At 34.4% G+C, this 18,299-nt stretch overlaps 1 protein-coding gene across 4 annotated transcripts in view; it reads left to right on the top strand.

The window, feature by feature from the left end:
- The first annotated feature begins 11,128 nt into the window (after positions 1 to 11,128).
- LOC149561940 (oligoribonuclease-like) overlaps positions 11,129 to 18,299 on the top strand; it is a 65,983-nt gene continuing 58,812 nt past the window's right edge. For all 4 annotated transcript variants that reach the window (XM_089825462.1, XM_089825460.1, XM_089825461.1 and 1 more), the window contains exon 1: positions 11,129 to 11,384. In XM_089825462.1, the coding sequence (XP_089681588.1) occupies positions 11,243 to 11,384 (142 nt within the window). In that variant the 5' untranslated portion in view covers positions 11,129 to 11,242. The remainder of the gene's footprint in view (positions 11,385 to 18,299) is intronic.

Below are 18,299 nucleotides of genomic sequence, written 5' to 3' on the forward strand. Positions count from 1 at the left end.
GCTCTCACGTTTTTCTAAATGGCATAAGAATGTAAAGACTCATCATAATATAAAAGGTATATCATAGAAATATAAAATGGGTTTTACGGTTCTACGCACGAGGGAAGCTCGTAAGAGCAAAGCAAGGTTTGATTTTGTCTACAAGCCTTCATTGTTTTGGCTTGCGGGCAACCGTAAAGTGATGTCATAAAAAAGAACGTGTTGTGTGGGACCTAATAAATTGCCACTTGGGCCCTGAGAAGAACGAATTGGGTTGCAACACATCACATATGTCAAATGGGCCTAGCCTGCGTGGAGGATAACTTAAGTCATTCATTTTGCATGTGCTTAAATCAACAGTGATGTTTCTTTTGAGATCTAATATGGGTCATTGATTTGTTGAAGAGAAAAAATTTCCTTACGCTTCTACATTAGCAAGGATAACGTGTGGACAAAGAGGCGCTTCACATCTTTCTCCACAGATACAAGATTGGCTTAGCATATGAGCGTAAAAGGTAAAATCAGGAACAAAATGAATGCTTTATGCTGGTATGAGATATATTGAAGCATAAGCACATAAAGGTATGTTGAGAGGGTTTGAGATCTTACAACAAAAGGGGCCACATAAGAGCATAAAATGAATTGCAAGGCCATGCTTAAAGAACCATAACGCTTCTACGCTTGGAATTTTCTGAAGCATCACCCGAAAGACATAAGGGTTTGCTAGTTGTATCTTTGGAGTTATGAGGATTGAAGGGTTTGGACTTAGCATATGAGCAAAAGACCAAATTTGAAAAAAGGAGATCAATTGAGGTGTCATGCCTGTTAAGAAAAAGGAGGAATTCATTGTAGCCAAGTAAAAACAAAAACAAAAAGGTACTTTAGGATCAAATTACACAATTGATATTCTTTGCTGACATCCTACAAGGGTGGTATTAAAACTCATGCATGCAAAATTTATTAAAGTTGGTAGATTGCATGATTAAAGTATAACTATTTGATTGAAAGTTCAGAGTATTTGCCATTTCGAAGAGCTTGTGTTTTTTGTTTTGAAAATTCTCTAGCCATCCATAGTTTTGTGTTCTATGTACCATTATTGTAGGAGTTTGAGATAGATTTGCAAAAAATAATGGCTGACATGGATGTTGAAGAGATTCCTGCTAAGGAAGTAAAGGTTGAAGAGGAAGGTGATGATGTTGTAGAGGTCTCACTAGAAGGGAAGAAGAAGAAGGGTATAGTAAAGACTGAAAAGAAAACCTAGGTCAGAAAGTCGAACAAGCATGTAGAGGACTGGTTGAAGATACTTCCAGGGTCATCCAATGCAATTTCAGCTAATGACCATATTTTCAAAGACCCTTACTTCTTATTTAGAGATGCAGAGTGCCCTAAGGTCAATGGGTTTAATCTATTCATGTATTTTTACTAGAACAACACTAAGAACATACCAGTATGCAACCCATGGAATATGAATATGGCAAAATTGATATTCCCTGAAGTCTTTGTTGATGGCTTTGATAAAATCATATAATCCAGTCACAAGGTCATTTCATAGACATAATGAGAGTATTTTATGCATACTTGATACGACTTCTTTCATAGAAGCTTTTGGTTTGGAGGGGCAAATGGATGTGCCCATAGATATTGATGACTTGTAGGGAAAATTTGGGAGGAATAAGACTCACTATCTGAATAATGTGATGCTGCAACATATCCCCTACAATGTCAAAAAGGCAGGGCAGATCCCAAAGAAAGTAGAGGACCATTTGCTGCTAAGTAGATTCAAACACTATTTCAAGAATACCATGTATGGATTACACAAGATTCTGGGAAGTGATGGGGTAGAGGATTGTGTATATGGCTCATAATTTCTAATGGCATGTGCCATACAAGACCCATTTCACAACAAGGAATATGATTATGTGGGATTCATCACGGATAACATGCACCATCAGATTGTCAATGCCAAGAAAGGAGAGATGAAGGACTTCAAATTTCATCATTACTCATTGCTAATGCACTTGATCCTGTATAAAAACATTGGTTATATTAGTCAAGACTTCATTGATCAAACGTTTGATGAATTTGGTGAGTTGCCTATGTAATTATGGACTCACATTCAGGATAAGAATTTTCATTATTCAAATGCAATTATGTTTTTCAATTTTTTTAGTTCTGTGATCATGAGAATAGTAGATCATACTTTCTTTAGGGCCCCTAATGTTTTGAAAACATTACTTAGACCTTCCTTTTTGGATGAGAAAATGAAATTAGACCACAATTGAGGTGATATATGTTTCTTTAAAGAGTGTACCTTGATGAGAATTTATGCATGTCCATGGCCACCTCATATATTACCCAAATATTTGCCTCCTATGTTAGCTATCATTGAATTCTTTTGGCAATTCTTATTGATGAACAAATAGATGATTCCTCCTTCCTTGCATAAACCTACATTTGTGTGTAGAAGTTTCAAAATAGGATATTTTATAATTGGAAAAAATGCTTATGAAGAAATCAGTGAGTATCTAGGTCAGTATAAATTTGCTACTGGACCTTACAGAATGTATGACCCAGACAATTATGTAACCAATGAGGCAAACCCATCCCTGTCGCAGATTTAATTGCTAATATAGTAGCAATAAGGGAGGCTGATGAGTTACTAGGGAAGTATGGTGAGATCAAAAAGGTAGAAGAGGCCTTAAAGAGGCCCAACCTAGACTTCAAGGGTTTTTGCACAGAGATCCCATATCTTGGCAATTTGAGGAAAATGATTGAGAACTTTGATCATATCATGGCCCAAATGCCAAGTGAGCCAATAGGAGAAGAGGCAATAGTGAAAAGAGAATCCCCTAAGCCTAATGTCCAATTAGAAATTGATGTTGAGGAGGAAGAACAACCATCATCTTCCACATGGGTGGCAAAAGGAAATAAGAGACGTAAAATTGTGCACATCCCAAAGAGGGTGGTGAGCAGAGCCCTGCAAGTTATGCCAAAAAATGATCAGTATTTTGCTGATATTAGGCAGAATTACTTGTAGGAAAGGGTAACAGAGGTAGGAAGAGCCTCAACTAATCTAAAAATTATAGCATCCAGATTGGATGATAGACTCATTCAATCTAAGAAATTCATGGAAGATGATGATTTTATTAAATCATCTGAATTCAAAAGTTTTTTTATGTGGAATTAAAAAAAATGAGCTCACATCGAGCCTTATGCCAGGAGAAGATCCTGAGAAGAACAAAGAACTAGTGGATAAATTGCTGGTATATGATCCAGACGATGAGACTATGACCCCTACAGAAACTAGGGAATTGGTGCATAGAAGTGGCATGATTTAAGTGCCAGGATGGGACATAGAAAGGGCCTTTGTACTTGACCAAATTAGAAGGCAAGACAAGGCAATCAGTTATGAAGCCATTAGCAGTGAAAGCCTGAAGAGAGGGTTAGGTTTTAATATAGATACAAAGACCCTAGTTATATGGAGTGTTTCCCCTGACACTAAGAAACCTAACATGATGAATATAGAGGAGACTGCTCAGGGAAATATGATAGTTTGGACATTGGACAATACCACAGGCAAAGAGATTTCCAGCTTGGTTAAACACTTTGCACTCATGAATGAGGCAAAGGTAGATCAAATTGAGGATAGGCTTGCTGCTACATATAATGAATGCTTAGATGTTAGAAATTTGTATGAAGAAGAGCTTAAAACAAGCTATGTGCAAAAACAAAGAATAGAAGAGTTGGAGGGAAAAGTTCAGAGCTTGGAAGAGGAAGTTACATCCCTAAAGGACCAACTCAAAACTATAGCAGAGGTAGAACATGCATAAGGAAATGTGGAAGAGGATAGGCACACTATTGAAGCAGAAATCCAAATAGAGGATATACCCATAGGGGTAACAGTGCTAGTGCCAATGTGGAAGCTGAGGTTTCTCAATCTGATAATGCACCAAAAAGGGGTGTAATGCTAGGTATGTTAAATCACGGGGTAGGCATCTTGAAGAGAATCTCTCAAGATGCATATAATGCATTCACCAATTTGTAAGCTACTGAACAAATGTGCAAAGAAGCGATAGGTTGGCTTGACCCCATTTTTTAGCAATGGGGACCTTATATGTAGTTTTTTGATAGATTGATACCTTTGCTAGCTAAGAATCCAGACCTTCCTGATAAAGTCATTTCTATTAAAGAGGGCATGGATAAAATAAAGGATTTGTTACAATTCTTTATAAGAAAATTGGCAATTATTCAGAATAACATGAAAGTGTTGATTAATGGCTTTTACTCCTTAATCCTTTCAATCCTCTATTTTGATAACCAAATAAAAGATTAGAATGAATGGTCTAGTTCTTTTGACCATATTGTAAATTTGCCACAGGTGATACCCATTTTTGAAGGTGACAATGATGAGTTTGTTTTTAATGAACTCATTGATACTTTGTTCAAAATTGAAATCGAAATAAATAGATTCATCACAGAGGGGAAGGTAGTTATAGATGCTAGGTGGAAAAAGTTTGTTGGTGAGTTAACAACAATCAAAGCATGCGAGTGGCCAACAAAAATATAAGTTATTGTATGGGAGGCAATCACAAAAAATAAAGGCTTTACCAACAGGGGGTAGTTGAAGAAGAGGACAAAATTGAAGATTTGATGCTCTAGCTATCATGCGCAATTGTTTCTACTTTTTTCTATTTATGTTAATGATTCAAAATATTTTGAGAAGTTTGTTGTTTCCCTCATCGTAAAAGGACACCTATCAGTCACATTTTTCCCTTTGCTTGTTGCAACTCATGCTTATATAAATGAGTTTTCAAGGCATTGTGACGAGTCTAAATGGCTTATATAATTTTGTTTTCTTTCAAAGAAAAGTACAGTCGGTCTAGTTGTATGTAGCTGTTTTGAGTTTGCTTTCAATTGTGTACTCTTTGATAATATATAGAAATGACATAATCAACAAGATATTTTGGGCTTTTCATTGAGTTTCTATTGGTCATTGTATTAGTCATCTAAAAGGATAATACAAAGGGTTACTTATATTAGATCTGTGTCACCAATTTATGTCTCCATTTTATGAGTTTGTTTACTTTGAAGTCATTTAAACAAGGTTTAATTGATCGAATGCAATCTAGATGGGTTGTATATTGGTTTTATTGCTGCTTTTAATTCAAGGAATTATGTAAATGCTTTAGTAGATCAATAGAGTTTATGAGTTTATGAGGTGGGTAGTTCATAAGAATGGAAATGGGTGATTACAATTGATAGATTCATTTACAAGTTATTTGAATTAGATCTGCTGCCAATAGTTAATCTTTTGCCCAATGGATAAGGCACTAGTCACCTAAATCAGAAGTGAGTAAGGGTAAAATTCTGTCACCACATATTAGATCAATTATGAATTCAAAATCATTTTCATTCCATTTTGTTTAAGGTTATAATGCTGGTCAGCACTTGTTTATATCTAATTTTTGAGTCTTAGGTAGCTGCTATTTCTAGAAATATTTGTAAACCCAAGGAGAATTATGACCAAATCTACTTATGAGGGATGTATATGAATTTGAGAATGTCAAGTAATAGATAAATTGTGTATGTGTTTAAAAATAGAAGATGAGAATCAGAATGAAACTAATATAATTCTCATATAATAGTATGCATTTGAATCATCCCTTAGGTATACCCACCTTGGTCCTATAGAGCCTAAAGAGTAGAAAACCATCCTTGGTTTTGTTGAAGTTAGATCCAAGTGGTTTGCACATGTAATTGTTAATAGGAAGTGGCTAATTCTAAGGTTATGTGAGTGATCACCTTGGTATTGAACATTTTGTTGTTCAGTAGTGTTAAACACCAACATTCAACAAACACACAGACCTAGAAAACTATTGTAGAGAACAACTAATACTTTATGTGCCATTTATAGTCAATGAGAGCACATTGAAACAATGTTTTGCATCATGGAAACAAGCACATTTATACTATCAACAAATAACCATAACGAATCAAGAAAAGTTTAATTATAACACAACTCCTGCATGGGGTGACATGGAAAAAGCAATCAAGGATCTAGATATTGAAAATGGCAGAATGGATGGCCAAACCCTCACAGTCAACAAACATAAAAAAATTGAGCAATATGACATACAAAAAAAATCCAACACCAGGTACACAAAATACAAAGCGACATATGTTATAACACATTTGAAATTAGCCACTGTCCACAAATTATGGACAATGAGTACTACAATTTGAGGTAAATGCTAAATACAGAAAACAAGCAATGGTCAAAGATATTGTTAAAAAATAAATAAAAAACAATGAGAACCCATTGCATCTGTATTTAATAGGTGGAGCTAGAACTGAAAAGATTTTCACTGCAAAAGTTATATACCAAGCTCTACTTTGGATCTACAATAACTACATTGATAGTGATCCCAACAAACCAAAGGGGCTAATAACTGCTTACACAAGAAAAACAACACAATGTAGGTGGAGTCACATTACATTCAACATTCCACGTACCTTTTATCACACCTGACTTCTTGTCACTCAATAGTGACATACTAGATGCAATGTCAAAGCACTATCATTAGTTAAGTGTACTTCTCATTGATGAGATATCATTAGTTGGTGCCACATTCCTATGATACATTGATAAACGATTGTGTGAGATAATGCAAATGCCCACTATATACTTTGGAAATGTCGATATATTTTTTTGTGGAGACTTGTACCAAGCTCAACTAGTACTTGTCGTAGTCATATTTAAGAATAAAGCAATTATGTCAGAATTGATGCCTTACAATTTTTGGATAGATGATGTTAAAAGTTATTTGTTAAAACATACAGTAAGGCAAAAGGATGAAAAATTCATTAATGTTCTCAACAAAATATGAATGGACATGCAAACAAATAAAGATCTACACTATATCAACAAACAATGCATGAGGAAACCACCATCAGACCCAATACTGCCATTCCTTTTCTATAGAAGAATCGATGTCGATGCTCATAATTAAAAAATGCTTGCAGTAGTTCCTAGTGAAATGAATGTCCTCAATGCCATTGACAAACATGATGAAAATAATAGTGCATTATGCCTACACACACGAACAATTTCACTCCCACATCAAATATATCTTGAAAACCAAATATTCTAGTGGAACTATATGTAGGAAACTACAAGATGGTCTAGTAAATGGATCATATGACATATTCAAAGCATACACAAAATATAATGATTTTGACATAGTTTGGATAAGATTTAATGACAATAAAATCGGATAACAACAACACAAGAAACTCGTACAATGCTATACAGGAAAAATTGAAAATGACTAGGTATCGATACTATGCATTATTTGACCTATCCAAAAGACATTGATCAAAAATAAAATTATTGTATGAAAACAATTCCCTATACAGATAGCATGTGCAAAAACAATACACAGGTCACAAGGGCTTATAATGGAGGCAATGACTTTTGACCCCATAGGTGAGAGACAACATGGATTAACATACACAACACTATCACGAACTAAAACAATTGACTCATTATTCCTGTTAAAACCTCTAACATCAAAAAAATTTAAAATCAAAGAGAGAATACATCTTTAAATGTCTTGCCTACAATCAAGTGCAAAATGACAATTTGAGAATGACGATACATGTTCTCATAAGACACCATCCATGCTATTATATACACTAAACATGCATAGTTTAAAGCCTCACGTAAATGACATAACCAATGACTACGATATAATGTCATCTGAAATCATCTGCATTCAAGAAGTGTGCATGCAAATCCCTAAAATAAATGACCAATTCCAACATTTCAACAACTTCAATGCCTACCACATACATGGTATAATGACACTAGCCAACAAAACCCTAGTCATTTCAAAGATAAAGCAATACAACACAACAAATATAGAATCTATTACAATAACAACTTTGATAAAAAACAATGAACTAAATATATGTAATCTTTATGTAAGACCTAACATACCCATTGAACAACATGCCACTATTGTTCAACAAGTCACCGCATATGTCAAACCAATGATTAATCTATAGTTTGTAGGTGATTTCAATATTGATATGTCAACAAGAAATGCTAGAAAAAATAAATCTTGAAAAATATATGCAAGACCACAACATGAATTACATCATAGAAAAACACAAAATGTATACAACCCATCAATTGATCACATCTAGAAAAACTCGAGTAATATATGTTATTTTTACAAACTGCAAGCATATTGGATTGATCGCCTTGCTACATTCATAAGGTTCCATACTCCATTTTAGATTGCTAATACATAAACAACCAAACACAAAATTAAATAGAAGAACACATATAGTAATACAAATACATCTTACACTTAAGAGTTTTATGTATCAAAGATAATAACTCTAAATTAATAGTATATATTTCAACGTTCTACACTTTTGTGCAACACAATAATGGAAGGAAACAAAAGAACAAGAAAGGGAACACATGTTAAGCAGGAGCAAACAACAAAAAGGTATTGAGCTTTTCTCATCTCCAATAACATGAATTCCCACATGAAAAATGATCAATCAATATATAAATTTATAGTATTTGAAGAAATGTTAAATATCAAACCACTACAATACTAGACTAACACCATAATACTTTGTGCAAGTCTAAACTAGGAAACCCCCATGCAATATCAATCGAGGACTTCAATGCACGAAAAATAGGAAACACTTTTGAAGGAGACATACTTGTCATAAATATAGCAACATTGGATGGAGAAAACAAAATGCTAGAGGTGCTAAGTGTAGACTTGACAAACTTTAAAGGAGAAATGACAATAACTTTAAACGTGACAGGGAACCTCGTACAAGAGTACCAAAATAAGATAGTTCCAGAAACATCCATTATAGTGTTAGGATTTCAAATAGGACACAAAATAACCTTTGACCATGGAGATTCAGATTGCATCTTGAAGCTCCAAGATTCAAGCACAATTGAAACTATACCGTGACTTTGCCAAGAATACAAATTCATACCAAACACCACAATCAAACAGCTATTCACGAGCACAAGTACCTATGCCATTGGTTTAATAGGTGCACTAGTAGTTGCAGGATGATAGATAGGCTCCTAATATGTTGTTGACATAAAAGATGAAAACAATGATGATGACAAAGTACAGGCAAAAAACACACTAAACACTCCTCCTTTCTATGCAACATGTACAGTAGTCATGTTTCTATTGAGCATAAAGTTTTTAAAGTAGAAAATAAAAATCTCTTGTCAATGACTAGCTCCAATTCAACTCTACATTCCAAGAAGAATTCATGCAAATAACAATCCAATTACAAAAGGTGAGACTCATGCAATGTTGTTTAGAAACATTGCACGGCGGAACAATATGGATAGAACATTTTGCATAGGGGTTGCTACATACGTTTGTACACTACAAGACAAGAGAACATTGGATGTCTTGAATGCATTACTACAAACAACACTACAGGTAAGCAAACTCAGATAATTCAACACTTCAACTACTAATTAATTCATACACAAGTTACATTAATATCAAAACATATCTTGTAGGTTGATGGGGTTCTCAAAGTAGCCAACTCATTCACAAATCCATTTCATGCATTTTGTTCCCAATGCAACTTAAAATTTTGAGAATTATGGAATGCTATAAGACAAAACAACTCATTGCAATAGATGCAATCAAGAGGTTCCATATGTATATTCATTATACCTAAAGACTATCATCACAACTGAAAACAAACAAATCATCCAGTGTTCAATAGACAAATCCATTGTTGAACAACTACTACCAAGCCTGAAAGACACAAAAGTTGAGGACTACACATAAGACAAATCAAAGTTCATCTTTATCCTCCAAGATTTCATCATGAAAGGTCAATTCACGTTAAACTAGAACAATGCATCAATCATGTTGTGACAAATGGAGATTGAACAATTTGTCAAAACAAAAGGTAAATATGATTAGTCACAAATTATCATTTATTTAAAATATGAAAGACAAGTTATTATGAGACATAATTACAATATACTAACATGCACAAAATGAAATTTGCAAGTATCATGAATAGCTATAATGACATATCAAGCAATAATTAATGGTAGTTACAAAAGATACCAGTTAATATAAAGTAAGGCGTGTAATCAAATAATGCATATGCATGAGTCTCATATCCAAGTACACTCTTTGTGTCATATGTGTAAAATGAAATAATGTATATGCATTGATTTGCTATGAGACATACTTTTGCTATAACATGATTGAGTAGATGCTTTGCTAATGTAAACTATTATTGAAATACAATGAAAAATTGCACATGCTTTATCCTATTGCATATCCAATGTATAAAACACTATCTAAATTGCTACTTTTAATATGTAAAAATTGTACTTACAACATGTTCTCATGCCACTACTTAGATTATTTTAGCTAGAAATGGTTGCTCAACTTTTATAAGAGAAATTTGTGGAGCTAAGTAGTGGCCCCATGCAGTGGCTTATTTTACTGTTGATTTTTAAGCAACAATTTTTATTGATTTTAAAATTAAAAAAATCCAAACTAATTATTTTGATAGTTCAAAAAGGAGGAAATTTTTTTTATGAAGACATGTGGCAGTTTTTTTAATAAGCAATGACTGCCTATTTTCAGCCTCCCACATGTTTCCCCAGCTTATTTCATTGGCTACAAAATAGCTGCTCCACTTTAACAGAAAAAGATTCTATATTATCCTTTTTTAAACAATTTTAATTTCTCATTAAAACATAAAACTGCCTTAATTTTAAACAAAAAACACTAATAAGCAGCAGCAGCATTAGAACATGATGTTAGATAGGAACTTTAACGTTTTGCATTCTTGTTTCTATTTATTTCAAAACCCAAAAAAAACAAAAAAAGAAGAAAAGAAAAAGAAAAAGAAAAAGAAAAAGAAAGGGCTAGTGGGACAGCGGCGGTTCGAAAGAGAAAAAATTATATGGGCAGTTTCCTTTTTTGAAACGGAGGATGGGGGGACGAACGATATTCTCTGTTTTATGCGTCTCTTGGCGCGAACTGATTGTCAAATCTTATAGCGTGTGGAGGTGGCATTGGTTTCGTATATATATTCGATAGGCTATGAATTATCTAACGTGAGGAAGAAGCCATCCGAGGGTTGGGTCGAGATGATGTGAAATTTGGGTTCCAATCCTCTGCTATTGATATTTCACACTCACCTCTACTCTAGTGGTTTGGGCGGTTCAATGGATAGAACGAGCAGGAATTTCTCAAACATGTCGCTTGAATCTGCGGAGAAGAGGGACGGGAATGGCAAGAACACTTCTTCACACTCATTCCCTCCGCCGCTTAGGCGCCCTCTCGTATGGATTGACTTGGAAATGACAGGTACTCTCCCCTTTTAACTTTTTTACCTGTAATTCTTCTTCTTCTTCTTCAAATGAGTAAAGCTTCAAGCTGGGACAATGTTTATAGGTAAAATATCAACTTTTAAATTAGCATGCATGCGATTAAATTGCTAAGTCGTGTAATTTTGGAAAACCAAATTTTGAATTAGCTGTGGCTCAAACACGGTGTGGCCATGAAAATGACCTAGGTTTTTACCTCAAAGTCATGGAACACTAAAAATGAGCATTGGGGGTTTAGCCGACAGAGCTTTTGATCCCTAAAGGAGTTGTCTTCCAAGCAAGTAGAACTGAACGTTACAAGTTATCATAAAACTAGCTGAATTCAAAGTTAGAGGGCCGTTTTATTGTGGCTGAGCACTTACATAGGTTATATTGAGATTCTATAAAACATCTCAGTGTAAAGTAATGCAAGTGATTTACTACAAGTGGTTATAGCGAGATTCCTTAAAACATCCAATGCAATGTATTGTAAATGATCACTTACAGAGTTTATATTGAGATGCCTTAAAACATACTGGTCGAATCCCGCGTAATGAAAACTCCCAGCTAAATTATTTGTAAATCATCATTCTTGTTATTTATTAAAAAAGCTTACCTATTATATAAATAGGCAGCCACATTGTTGCAAGCTTTGCAAGGGTCTCTCAGCATGAGCAGCACCAAAGCTGCAGTTCTTCTGTGCATTATTATCGAGTGATTGAGTGTTTGCCAAGAAAAAAGATGAGTTACCTACAAAGTCGAATGTTCAACTTGATTGACTATGATTAGTGAGCACGATGACATGTATTCAACATGCAAATACATTTCAATTGATGACGTGCATTCCATTCAAATGATTTTGGCTGTTTCACGTTTTTATGCTTACTTTGATATTTGTTAATTAGATTTATCATGAATTGTGAAGTACCTTTTCTTATTGTTGAAAATTTGAGCCTATCTGTGTTTTTATTTGTGCTTGAGCCACCATTAAACCTCATAAGTCTTGAGAGATGACAGTTTCTAAATGTAAAATTCATTGTTTAGGAAGGTGCAGCAATACTTGATCATTTCAGATGTTGTGAGTGAGCATCTTTAATATCGACATTTCCTATTGTTTGTTCTTCAAAAGAATCCAAATGTATTTCACGAGTAACTTTTTAAGAAAGATTCAAACATGCCAGAAAATTTAATTTGGATGTGAAAGTTTTACTGAAAAGAGTATGCGTACTCAACGCTCAATAGGTGTGAAGCAAAGAAAATAGAGGTTCTTATCCTCACAAATTTAGCTAAGGGTGAAAAACATGATTTAGAAGAAAAAAGAAGCTAGTAAGTTTGGATATTTTGGGCTCTTTTGCCCTTTCTTGCATTTTGAATGAAAAGGATGTAATGTTTTGGTTTTTGTGATTTTGAGAGCTTACTTATATATTCTTGTGTTTATAGTATAGCAACCAAACTTGGTCTCAACAAAATGAAAAACCCAAGAACTTTCGAGATTTTTGAGGATTTAAAACTTGTTTCATACTCTTGTTTGAAACAACTTCAAAGACACAATAACCTCATCAAATAGAAGCTAATTTGACCACATACACAAGTATACATTGTTCACATAAGTATAGATGCAAACTATAGCTGAAGGAATTAGAAAACTTAATTATATACATTTTGTCGAATGTATAAAAAACTCATGGAATATGATGTCCATGATATAAAATGTTCCAAGCATATATAAAAAATAAATCTACAAGTCTATGGCTTGGAGGAGCTTGCATCCCTCATATGTGGGCATCTAAGGTAGGTTCTAAATGATTCATCAACCATATTATATGCTTGTGACTCTGTGCCACGCTTACCAACATTAAGTGTGCTTGTGTTTGCTTGTGCTCTATCCTCCTCTTCTGCCCATGGCTACAACCTCAACCTCTCTATTTGCTTGGTCGATCTGATCAAGGTCCCTGTCACTAAAGACAAGACCTGTAGCCTTAGTGATCCAGTCAGATTGTGGATCGACCTCATCTAGTGTTATTGGGGTGGAGTCATGGTCCAAAACTTGTCCTTGACCAGTAGAACTAGATATTGTGAAAAATATGACTTTCAAAAGCTCAAAGCTGATGCAATACGACATAATTACAAAAAATTAACATGTGTATTTTCATTTATAAGCTGATACAAAAAAAGCTTGGTTGCTCCAAACTATAATGTAGGGTTCGTAATTTTCTTCAAAATAAAAATAGGGTTTGTTGATTGTTTTGCCTTTTGAAGTTTGAAGAAAAGAATTGAAATGATTAAAAAAAAAATCAAGTTTATGTATAGAAAATAAGTGATTTCAAAGAAAAATCTAATTGAAAATGATTCTAATATAAAACATGCATGGCTATTACATCAAATGTATTGCTATTACCATAGTTTAAAATATCGGCAAAATAACGCCAAAATCGTGAGCTATCACAAGTCAGCGGGAAAAAAGATTTAAATGTTGGAAAACGTGGCAATGGTATTTCCAATAAATTGCTGTGTGTATTTTTAATTAAAATCGCGTGTAACCAGAAAAGGGTTAATGAGGCAGATTGTAACCTCAGTGTCGATGAAGACGTAGCTTCACAGACCATTACTAAATCCTTCCACGTTACACTATGTCGTGACATAAGCTATGATCAATGATGCCTTTTGTTTCATTTTTATTTTGGTTTCGTAGGCGTTTTCTAAAATTCGATATGGGTTAGGACTTCATTAATATGTTTCTATAAAACTTATGAAACATAAATCATATTCTATTAAATTTGATATATCAAATTTTTGATAATATAAATTTAAAATGTTACATTTAATTAGTATAAATTGTTAGATTAAAATATAATCATATTATAGAATATTATATTTCAATTTTATTAATTGAACCTTATTAATATATATTAAATATTTAATAATAAATGTTTATAATATTTTTTTTGATCAGTAAACGGCCATAGGCCATAATAGTATTTATTAAAATTAAAAAAACAATTACAATAGCGTTCCTTCGTTCAAATGGGCATTGGTAGGAAAGAACAGGGAAATAAAACCTCCAGTCTAGCCTGAGACCATATTCCTTTATTATTACAAAGTAAAAGGGGCATACCTTAGTCCAAAAATCCATGGTACAATACAACCAAAATCAAATGATGATGAGCAATATGAAAGAATTACATTCCTTAATATACCTGATCACCTATTGACGAGGGTATAAAACTTCTCTTGCAAATACAAAATCTGAATATATTGTCCTTGTCTGATCACTCCAAACAATCTGGTTAATAAAATTACGTCATAATAAGCCAAAACCTTTTAATCTCTAAATAAAGTTGGAAGAATCTTTTATGAGAAGTTTAATGTAGAATCCAAAAATAGAGTTATCCTAACCTCTATACATAAAGCACAGTCATAACCATAGAAGGAGAGTTAGGCATCTACCTGAATATTCTTGTAAGAAAATAAAAGCATTGCCCAGAAATTTCTTTAAGTCATAAACCTTCTTATCATAGAGGCCAACATCCAACATCAGTCCAACATTAAAAGCTAGACCTCCGAAATTGGGATGGTTACCACAGTGAGCATATATACTTATCAGAATTCCATTCCTGCTCCTAATACTAACCTACGCATGGAATGATGACTCTACACTAGTTTAACATACCTAATAATACTCGAATCCATTAGTGATAATGCTTAATAAGAGAGGATAAATATTACTGCAAAACAAGCCACCAATATCTACTATCTGGAAATAATAAAAAAAGAGAAGGGCTAGAGCCGTCAGAATTTCTTGCAATCCATATCCACTTATTAAAAAATCATGATCCGAGTGGGAGAGAAACACCCAACCCTTTAATTATCTATTTGATCCTACCATCTGCATCTAAAACAAACAAGTTACTTTGACAAACCAAATTACTATCCAATCTGGAATCTACCTCATAAGATCAATATCATGCTGAAACAGAGCATCGTGAAAATACCAGATCACAATCTCATTATTTGATTAATTTGAGACTAGTAGAGTACCCATTATCTAAACCTTAACCAAAATTTCTTTAAAACCAAATGATGCATCATAAGGACGAACCATAAGCTGAAAAATTCATGCAAATTCGCAAACCATCATCAGATTAAAAACAAAACCATAAGAAATTGAAGGAGTAGCTACAAAAACGATATATCGATATATTATTATTATAATTGTTGATGCCAGGTACAAAATAAAGGAGATGCAAAATTCTCCTTACGATTGCTGTGAACGAATACATATAACATACTATGATATGTTGCTTTTCATAACAAATTTATCGCTTTCAGTTCTGAATAAACTAAAGTAGATACTATAATCACTAAACCAGATACTAACACTATTACATACAACCTACCCCTTCCCATCCACATTACATACTATCTGACTAAGCACCCAAGATTTCTTATTTTCGATATACCATTATGACCGCAGAGACTTCATTGGGATTTTTTGCTTGAAAATTTGGGGGGAATTCGAAGTCGAACTTCGCCTTGCTTGTCTTCTCTGTGTTAGGTGTAACGAAGTTAAGGGCATCCAAATTCTCAAAGGTAATCCCAGGTTCGATGTATGCATTGACGGTGTTGAGATAATTCGTAAGCCAAGATTTGTTCTTGTCTGCCACAATTCCCATCCTTCCGAGCAGGAAATGGATGTTGGCCTCCATCCTAGGCCATTCCCTATAAAAAGCATAATTTTCGTGAACAACCAGTGAGGGTCGGCGAAAAGTGACCTCTAGCTCTAGAGAGCCAGGTGGAAGCTTCATGTATCTCTCTAGCAGCGGTATTCGTAATTTGTTGTCAATGCTTCTAACCGCATGTTCAAGCCCCTTCCTCCATGTAGGGTTGAAAGTGCTGCAACAGAGTTGGATGATTGCTTTCGGTTTGATCCTTGCTCTAGCCATGCATCCAATGAAGGAACCAATTATATCGCTATTTGTTCTCTAGGTAAAGCTGTAGTCAAAGACACCTTCTCCAATGGCTTTGCTCACGGCCATCCTGGCCATGTCATCCAGAGGGTTCAAAATTCTACTCCACTGCTCTGGCTTAACATTACCACAAAATGCCATGGTGTGAGCCTTCATTGTGTGGAAAACATAAACGTTGGAATCCATTGCATAGAAGACAAAACTAACCGAGGGCATTGACAGCGACATGGATATAAATAACCCAGACCATAAGATCTAGAAACCTCCTAGAATGACCTCATGTTAAGGTGATGCCAGCAGCCCGAGGCACGGGCTAAACATAGAGGATGAGGTAAATAAGCTAGTTCCAAAAATGATGATCAGCCACCTAGACATCCGAAAGGCAAGTTTCATCTTTCATAATGATTTGCAAAGGTGGTGGACTATTAAAACACACTATGTAAAAATCTATAAACACTACCAATTACTTATGTCAAATAAAGGACTGCTCCCCAAAGTGAAAAGGGTCCTCTGTACTATGATCTTAGCGCAAATGACCTATTATAACATAGGGTAACAAATTAAGAAGAAAGTTTGAAATAAGCCTAGGGCCATGAAAGCTCAAAATGTGTATATGCTATGAACCTTTAATAACTTGGAGATTTATACCGTCCGCTCCTTTGTTTGCTAAAGCATCCGCCTTCTGGTTCCCTTCTTGGAATATATGGCATATCCTAGAATCTTCGAGCTGATCAATAAGCGTAAGAACATCGCTAAGTCTAGAGTTTAGTACCCAATTTGGGGTAGCCCATTTCCTAATTGCATTGAGGATAATCTTCGAATCACCTTCTATAATGACTTTTGTCAATCCTAACTCGAGACATAGAAGGAGGCCTTTTTCCAAGGCTTCTAATTCAGCTAGATTGTTGGTTGTAGGCCGAATCGATGATGCTTTTTTGGCAATCCAGTTGCCTGAATCATCATTAAGCCGATAGGCTTTCTACAATCGCAGCAATCTTCAATATAAATATTTTCCATTTTGAAAAAAATTTGACATTTATTTACATGTCAGAAAAACAAAATAGAAATAGACTAAATATTATTATAATTAAAATCGCGAAAATTACAGAGAGGAAATGGAAGTAAAAATGAGGCAGATCAAGAATCTTGAATCCTCTTAGACTCACATAAATATGCAATGATGAAAATTATGGAATTATGAAAATAGGCGCCTCGAGAAGGATATCTCTCGGCTTATATATATATATATATATATATATATATATATATATATATATATATATATATATATATATATATATATATATATATAAATATATAATATAAGCTAGTTTATAGTACAACCAATACTTGCCTTTCCCGGATTGCCTTGGGCTGCTTCGTCGAAATTGAGTTTATAACATCCATGTGGGGGAGGAGACCATTTACAATCTTCCCTAGCCTTCTTGCTGCTCTTGGTATATACTAGGGGCAGGTTGATTAGCTTACTCCAGTTCTTCTTCATGAGTCCATCCCAAGCGGAAAGGGAACCTTCCTCTTTCCTAACCTTCTTGAGATGTGAATTAGTGACTTCCACAATGCTAACTTCTATCTTAAGAAGTAATCCTTCCATCGCCATTTCTGCATCTCAAAAAATGCGTTTGTTTCTCTCCTTCCAGATTTTCGAGGACACAATAGTTGGGCATATGTTCCAGAGTTTGTTATATATCCCCTTAACCACATTAGTTGGCCATCCTTTCAGGAGCTCGGAAAAGGATCTCGATAAATGGGATGATCATCGCAACTTTAGTCTAAGCCATTCCCAACAGGATTGGGAGAATGGACATCTATATAATAAGTGGTCTACATCCTCGATATTATTTTTACATAGAACACACTTGGATGGGCCTTGAAAGCCAAATCTATGAAGCCTATCTTCTGTCAAAATCCTATTTTGAGAGGCCAACCAT

This window comes from Cupressus sempervirens, chromosome 4 (genome assembly GCF_028749045.1).
Source record: "Cupressus sempervirens isolate cs-2001-9-10 chromosome 4, ASM2874904v1, whole genome shotgun sequence".
In the NCBI taxonomy this organism is placed as follows: Eukaryota; Viridiplantae; Streptophyta; class Pinopsida; order Cupressales; family Cupressaceae; genus Cupressus; species Cupressus sempervirens.